General features: G+C 38.0%; 2 protein-coding genes across 2 annotated transcripts; one reads left to right on the forward strand and one right to left on the reverse strand.

Annotated features, from left to right (window-relative positions):
• Nucleotides 1-1629: 1629 nt before the first annotated feature.
• On the reverse strand, nt 1630-4840 carry LOC104645385 (vesicle-fusing ATPase-like). Its single transcript, XM_010316779.4, has 7 exons — nt 4304-4840; nt 4048-4143; nt 3875-3956; nt 3200-3250; nt 2175-2341; nt 1903-2057; nt 1630-1770 (listed from the first exon to the last, which is right to left on the reverse strand). Exons 1-5 carry the CDS (start codon nt 4435-4437, stop codon nt 2288-2290), a joined length of 417 nt encoding a protein of 138 aa, XP_010315081.1. The 5' UTR covers nt 4438-4840; the 3' UTR covers nt 1630-1770; nt 1903-2057; nt 2175-2287.
• A 14-nt stretch (nt 4841-4854) lies between these two features.
• Nucleotides 4855-5808, forward strand: LOC101264871 (F-box protein CPR1-like). The gene has a single exon (XM_004231300.3). It carries the CDS (start codon nt 4855-4857, stop codon nt 5806-5808), a length of 954 nt encoding a protein of 317 aa, XP_004231348.3.
• The last annotated feature ends 1616 nt before the right edge of the window (nt 5809-7424 follow it).

The raw sequence follows: 7424 nt of genomic DNA on the forward strand, positions 1-7424 counted from the left end.
AAGTTAGTATTAGAGCACTAGGTTAAATTTTGAGAATAATGAGTTCATATCAACCACATTGAATAGTTTCTAACTCACGGTAGTGAAGTGCACCACTATCCTGGATTAGAGACTGCATGATGCGTAAGAAAATTTCCCTTCTTCTGATCTTATCGTGCTTTTCCTAATGTCTGAGTTCTTGGTGTTATGAACGTGTCTAACATCAATCTTTGTTGTTTTCAGAGAATGAACACTTGGAGAACTAAGGGTCTGAGGAGGGGAGGAACACCAATTAAGGGTAATCAGAATCCACCCAGGCTCCAGCTGAAGGAGTGGTCATGCCGGTTAACCCAGCTAGGTTGACTGATGCTGAGGTGAGGTCATCTCTAACCCAGATCGCACATGCCATCACGATGCAGGCTCAGGCTATGACTGCCCAAGTCAACCGGCAGGATGTTCAGAGGAAGAACCCACGGTTCGCAGCATGACTGACAGACTGCGAGATTTCACGAGGATGAATCCTTCTATATACACATGGGCTAAGACATCAGAAGATCCTCAAGAGTTTGTAGACGAGGTGCATAAGATCCTGGTGGCTATGGGGCCCACTGATATTGAGAAGGTTAAGCTGGCTTCCTACCAGCTCAAGGATGTTGCACAGACTTGGTGCAAGATGTGGCAAGATAGTCGTGTCTTAGGTGGAGTGCCAGTCAGATGGGAGCTATTCAAGACAACATTTCTGGAGAGATTCTTCTCCAGATAGATGAGGGAGGCCAAGGTTGAGGAGTTCATCAACCTTAAACAAGGCTCTATGACGGTCAGGGAGTATTCCCTGAAGTTTGTTATAGAGCCTTGTTTAAGGTTGATGAACTCCTCAACCTTGGCCTCCCTCATCTCTTTGGAGAAGAATCTTTCCAGAAATATTGTCTTGAACAGCTCCCATGTAACTAGCACTCTATCTAAGACACTGCTATCTTGACACATCTTGCACCAAGTTTGTGCAACATCCTTGAGCTGGTAGGAAGTCATCTCAACCTTGTCAATATCAGTGGCCCCCATAGCCACCAGAATCTTATGCACCTCGTCTACAAATTCTTGAGGATCTTCTGATGTCTTAGCCCATGTGTATATAGAAGGATTCATCCTCGTGAAATCTCGCAGTCTGTCAGCCATGCTGCGAACCGTGGGTTCTTCCTCTGAACATCCTGCCGGTTGACTTGGGCAGTCATAGCCTGAGCCTGCATCGTGATGGCATGTGCGATCTGGGTTAGAGATGACCTCACCTCAGCATCAGTCAACCTAGCTGGGTTAACCGGCATGACCACTCCATCAGCTGGAGCCTGGGTGGATTCTGATTACCCTTAATTGATGTTCCTCCCCTCCTCAGACCCTTAGTTCTCCAAGTGTTCATTCTCTGAAAACAACAAAGATTGATGTTAGACACGTTCATAACACCAAGAACTCAGACATTAGGAAAAGCACGATAAGATCAGAAGAAGGAAAATTTTTCTACGCATCATGCAGTCTCTAATCCAGGATAGTGGTGTACTTCACTACCATGACTTAGAAACTATTCAATATGGTTGATGTGAACTCATTATTCTCGAAATTTAACCTAGTGCTCCGATACCAACTTTGTCACGACAAGAATCTAGACTCCAGACGAGACCGGCGTCATTAACCTCTCAGAGGTCGCAAACTTTGTCACGACCAGCCTTACTCATTAACAGCGTCTTCTCTGTACCAGGAGGTCCATGGAGAAGCATTCTCTTGACATGCTTGATACCTAGCCTGAAAAGTAGTTTCATCCCAAAGACAAGGCCATGTGAGTAAGTAATTTTACTACACTATTTCTTCAAGAAATAGACATAACTTCTCATGAAAACAGAAGGAATTTTGTTATTCAGCAAGAACTCTACATACTTGTTTGTCACATGGGAAAGGAAAACCCTGGAAGCAAAAGCTCTTCGAAAAATATCAGAAAACTCTGCACCAAGACCACCTATACCCAATGATTCATAATTGAATTCAATCTGCCTAAAGTTGTTGCTGCTAGCAGCTTCACGCTGATTGATAATCTGTATTGAAGTCAGATGCAACAAGAATCAAATCAAAAGAAACTCCAATAAACATAAGAGAAGACATTTTCTTTGACAACTTGTGCCACTAGTATATTACTTAAAGACAGAAGTAACCTTTATCCCACTGGAGTTTGAAGCTTCAAATATAAAGTATGTGTCATCTGAAACCATCCCTCTTTCAACATTAGATTCTTCTTGCCCCTTAACAGTAGCTGAATTCACAGTGACTATATAACCATTGCATGATACTCAAATGTCACATTTTGCCCAGTTGTCATAATCTGCATAGGTAAAATTATCTATACATCAGTTACTCTCATTAGAACTAGACTCAGAACATCTACTGCAGTTTCTCTGGTAAACCGGATTGAACAACTACTTTATATCATCTTCTAATATACTGCTCCTTCCGTCCCCATTTATGTGATGATGTGACTGAGCAATGGAGTTTAAGAAAGAAAGAAAGGACTTCCTTTTGTAAAGCTGAGAGCATGTTTTTTAAGGGGCATGTTTGACTTAAGTGTCTGTTTTTAATGTGTCTACCAGTGCCAAAATGCATTTGCTAAAGGTTGACTCTGATACCATGTAAAAAGATATGAACACCCAATCCAAAACCTAAAGGCTTGGAGCAATTTCTCACCCCATGTGGGATAAATATATAATTGAACAGCTACAAGGAGAACCCCATGCCATATTGTTATTACATATTGATTCCAACTGAACGCCCCAAGGCATTTCCATATGAATCTTGATTAATAAAGCAGATAATAGACATGTAAACTGTAAAATGAATAAGTACAGCCAAGCTACTCATTTATGTGTCAGTCATTATCCTCAGTTGTCTCTATGGCATGATTTTATAGACAAAAGTAGCCATCACAAGGAGGGGAGTATATTCATACTATGTTAAATTGATTATGAAAAAAAGCAAAACTAGATGAAAGATCAGGTAAGTATTCAGCCTTATCTTCCAAAATTCTAAAGAAAGTAGACTGACATGAAAATCATTCTTGAAAGTATAGATATGAAGAACCACACCGTATGTGCCGTCCAATAAGCTTTGTCAGGTAAAGGATAACAAGAGGAAAACTATTGAAAGCAGAAATCTTTTAGAGGAAACAGGGGGATAGAGCCTTCACCTGATTGGCAAATCTCTTGCGAACTTGATCAGCCAAAGAATATGCATCGACCTATAAAAGAGATATTTGGTAAACTTACAATGTCTACATCAACAGAAGTGTTTGAACCAGAGTACTCTTGATCCCTAAGCCAAAGCAAAACCAGCTAAACTAGAAGATGGATATAACCAAAATGCATCACAACAAAAGTTGTAAAAGATCTGCATGCTTTACAGCAGACTTGCTACAAGCTGAAAGATATGGTACAATCAAAACTTCACCAGAGTTGTTCTTTTAAGGCTCTCTTAAAGCACGCCTAATCCCTGAAGCTTGGTGAGCCCAGGTTGAGTGTTTCGCCTTGCTTAATTAGCGTGTTAGTGTAGATTGTAGAAGTGAAGGTGTTGAGGCATGTGTACCTTCACCAACGAGTTCTGTCTTTAAGAACACAACAACATATCCAATATGATCCCACAAGTGAGATACAACCCCATATAAACAGTGATATCATAGTTTTACCACTCTTTTGTCCAAATAACTATTACTCCTCTGTTTATATAGATACATTTTCTTGCATAACATTTATATTTTTTATTTTCTCACTTGGAACTTCAAAGGAAATAGAGCCATTGTATAGAACACTAGTGACTGTTGGATATAAAAGAAAACTCGAGACGCAGAAACAGTGGACAGTTTTACCTGCTCCTCTTTGGTCCCTTTCTTCACAAACTCCAAGTCAAGGGTAAGTAAAGCAAGGTTGAAGTCCTGAGTTGGAACAAATCTGCAATTTGAACAGTGAAAGGACTGATTAACTGATTTTATTGAAAAATCAGAGGATAGTAAGCAAAAATATCTGAACAGTCCTGAAGAACCTGCTAACGGATATCGAGTCTCCAGTGGAAACTTTGGCATAACGTCTTTGAATCACATTAAGACCAAGTTGACCATTATGAATGGCGTCGTGGGCAGTGTTTCACAGTTAAGGCAATATCATTAAAAATGATTATAATAATAGAAAGCACAAATTCCATACGCTCATCAGCATTCATTGGATAAAGCTCAACAATAATAAAAACAGAAACGGAATAAATTTGCAAATTAGGAATAAGAAGAGTAATGAAAGGATATGCAAGAGTGAGAACAAAAGCATCAGCGAACTTGGATCCCGGAACAAGAAAGTTTCTGAGATCTGTAGGAGAACAATATGCGCAATTGGTGTAAGCAAGATCTTTCGCCGGCATAGTAGTTACGTTCATCGTCATCGATGCTACTCCGCCAGGAGGACGTAACAATTTTTGAATAAAGAAATTTTAGGTCTTTTGCTTGACTCTTAAGCGAAATCAAACGCGGGTTGAGTTCTGGATCGGAACCGGGTTATTGAATATGCGACAAGTTTCATAAGGGCTTGAGATGCAATTTTTTTAGCTATTTGCGTGAAATTTTATTCAAATTTGAGGATAAACTTGAGCAATCTCTATTAGAACGGAATCCTTTTACAATGACAAAACCAACAAAAATAGAATTCCAATTCTATTAGGAATCAAATTCTATTTCTTCGGTAAAATAACTACTTCTTTCCCTGCAACACAACAGGCATTCATTTAGTTTTTTCCCTGAATCACACCCTACCAAACTAAACTGAGTTTGTTTGATATACTGCCATCCATTTTGTAATGGTAATGGAGGAAATACTTGTAGACATCTTGAAAAGGCTACCTGTGAAGTCACTTATTCGTTTCAATTGCGTGTCAAAATTTTGGAACACGTTAATTTCTCAACCTTATTTTAAAAAGACGCATCTCAATCATTCAAACAGTCGACTCAGTTCTCAAAAACTGCTTTTTGTCCGGTGGGATCCTAACTGTCAATTCTGGTCTGGTTCCTTCACCTTAACGGAGGAGGATATTCCCATATTTGATTGCACTTCAGATTCTAATATAAAAGATGGTATAAAAATGTATTCTAGTTGTGATGGCTTGTTTCTCATCGGAATTTGGACAGACAGTTATGACGAACAACCTTCTATATTAGTCCTATGGAACCCTTCCACTAGACAATCAATACGACTTCCCCATTCTAAATTTTCATTTCAGATGGGAGATCAATATGAAAATGCTGACGAAAATATGGGAAATTACTCTAATAGTATCAGTGACCACGATGATGGATTGGCTAATTATGACTCTAAAAATCATGAACAGATAGAAGATTACTCTAGTAGTAGTATCAGTGATTATGGTGATGGTGATAAGGGAACTACTTATGGATTGGCTTTTGACTCTAAAAGTGAAGATTATAAAGTGTTCAGGATTGACATGTCTGGGAATAACGACAATGAAATTTTCGCACTGAAAAATGGTTCCTGGAAAATAATTGATCGTAAAACCTCTGGCAGAACAGATAGTGGTTTGTTGTGTGGTGGAGAACTTTTGCCATTTGTAGATGGAGCATTTCATTGGCTTGGTTTCTTATCAGAGGTCTGTGTGGTTTCATTTAATATTTCAGATGAAATTTACGGAGAGATATCATTGCCAGATATAGTAAGCTCCGAGCTCACTCCATTCAAGTTTGATAACGTTGAAGTTCAAGTTGATGTTCATGTGGGACTATCAGTATTGAGAGGAAGAATTTAGTTTATGGGTAATGCAAAAGTACGGTCTTAAAGATTCTTGGATGAAATTGTTCACTATTCCAAGGGTTGGTTTTTATAAAATTGTACCAACGTATGCGAAGTATTACTCTGCTTTGATAAAGAGAATTGGGTGACACCAGAACAAGTGGAAACATCATATGAATATAAGATAATATGTGGTGGCCAACATCGAATGATTTCTCAAGATTATGATATTGATGCAGTTACAGTTGATCGGGAGGGTTTTGTTTATACCGAAACTCTTACGGACATTAAATTATATTGAATGTCTTTTTTTTTTTCTTAGGAAATTTTTCGTTCCAAATTCATCTATATTTCTCTTTTAGCTGCTATATTTGTTTCTCAGCTACTTTTATTCGTATAAAAGTTACTTTTTGTCCAGGATTCTTAGGAAAAATAATGTATGCATTAATTTTATGTATTATTAGGATTGTTTGTGTTATTCAGTAGGAAAAAATAATGCATGTGTTAATTTTGCGTATTATTAGTATCTTGTTTGATACTATTTTCTAATCTATATATATTAGTTATTGTGATGCATTAACTTGATTGAAGACTCAATTATCCCTCGATACCATTGTAAATAAAATTTAATGTAATTTTCATCATCCTCTCTTTCAGGTTACTATTAGACTCATTTCATTAAGGCAGTAATACTCATAAAATGAAATTCATGTAATTTTTTACGAAGGGAGTTTGGGTGACCCTCCTGAGCTCCAAGTAGCTCCGACCCATAGCCTAGGTTGAGCGCTTCACCATGCTTTATTAGCGTGTTAGTGTAGCTTGTAGAAGTCGAGTTGTTAAGGCATGTGCACCTTCACTAACGAGTTCTGTCCTTTGAGGACACTACAACATTTCAGTGTGTTCCTATAAGTGAGATACAACATCATATATATATTTTATAGTTTTACCGCTCTTTTGTCCGAATAGTTATTATCTATTTTTGCAGATACATTTTCTTGCATAACATTTGTATTTTTATTTTCTCACTTGTGATTTTTTCCCCATAAAGTACCACTTGTTAGGACCGAAAATAAGCAGGTGTAAACGCGGAAGCTAACAAAGCAAACCTCAAAAGACCACGAGTAAGAAGACAACGAGAAATATTCCAAAAGACGCGAAGATTTAACGTGGTTCAGTCAATCGACCTACGTCCACAAAGGAGATGAGCAATCCACTATAAATATTGAGAGTACAAAATACAGAGAGAAACAACCTCAACCAAATCACTCAGAATACATGGAAGGTTCACACAAGTGATAACGTATCAAGCTTGTGACCCATAAATTCTCCCCCTAACCAAAACTCTCAAAGTCCTTAAAACTACATTGTGGATGCTGATTAAGTTAGAAGGAAAATTCCTCTATTTATAGAGTTCTAAACCTTTTCCTACAAGAAAAGGATTAGTCAATCCAAAACCTTTTCCTTAAAGAAAAACCTATTTATGGTAAGAAATCAGGGCAAATAAAACCCAACAAATCTCCCCATTGGCCTGAATTTCTGACAAAATAAATTTGTCCACCTTCTTTACTTAATCTTCAACAACTTGCTTGTCCTCTCCATAATCTCCTTTGCAATATCTATGTCTCAACACAT

The sequence above is a fragment of the Solanum lycopersicum genome, chromosome 1 (genome assembly GCF_036512215.1).
Source record: "Solanum lycopersicum chromosome 1, SLM_r2.1".
In the NCBI taxonomy this organism is placed as follows: Eukaryota; Viridiplantae; Streptophyta; class Magnoliopsida; order Solanales; family Solanaceae; genus Solanum; species Solanum lycopersicum.

Excerpts from the sequence above, each read along its gene's own strand:
- LOC104645385 (XM_010316779.4), bottom strand. The coding sequence starts at position 4,437 with ATGACGATGAACGTAACTACTATGCCGGCGAAAGATCTTGCTTACACC. Across the intron at positions 4,144-4,303 it reads GCTTTTGTTCTCACTCTTGC|TGCCCACGACGCCATTCATA; the intron begins ATATCCTTTCAT and ends ACTGTGAAACAC. Across the intron at positions 2,342-3,199 it reads GCAAGAGATTTGCCAATCAG|ATTATGACAACTGGGCAAAA; the intron begins GTGAAGGCTCTA and ends TTACCTATGCAG.
- LOC101264871 (XM_004231300.3), top strand. The coding sequence starts at position 4,855 with ATGGAGGAAATACTTGTAGACATCTTGAAAAGGCTACCTGTGAAGTCA.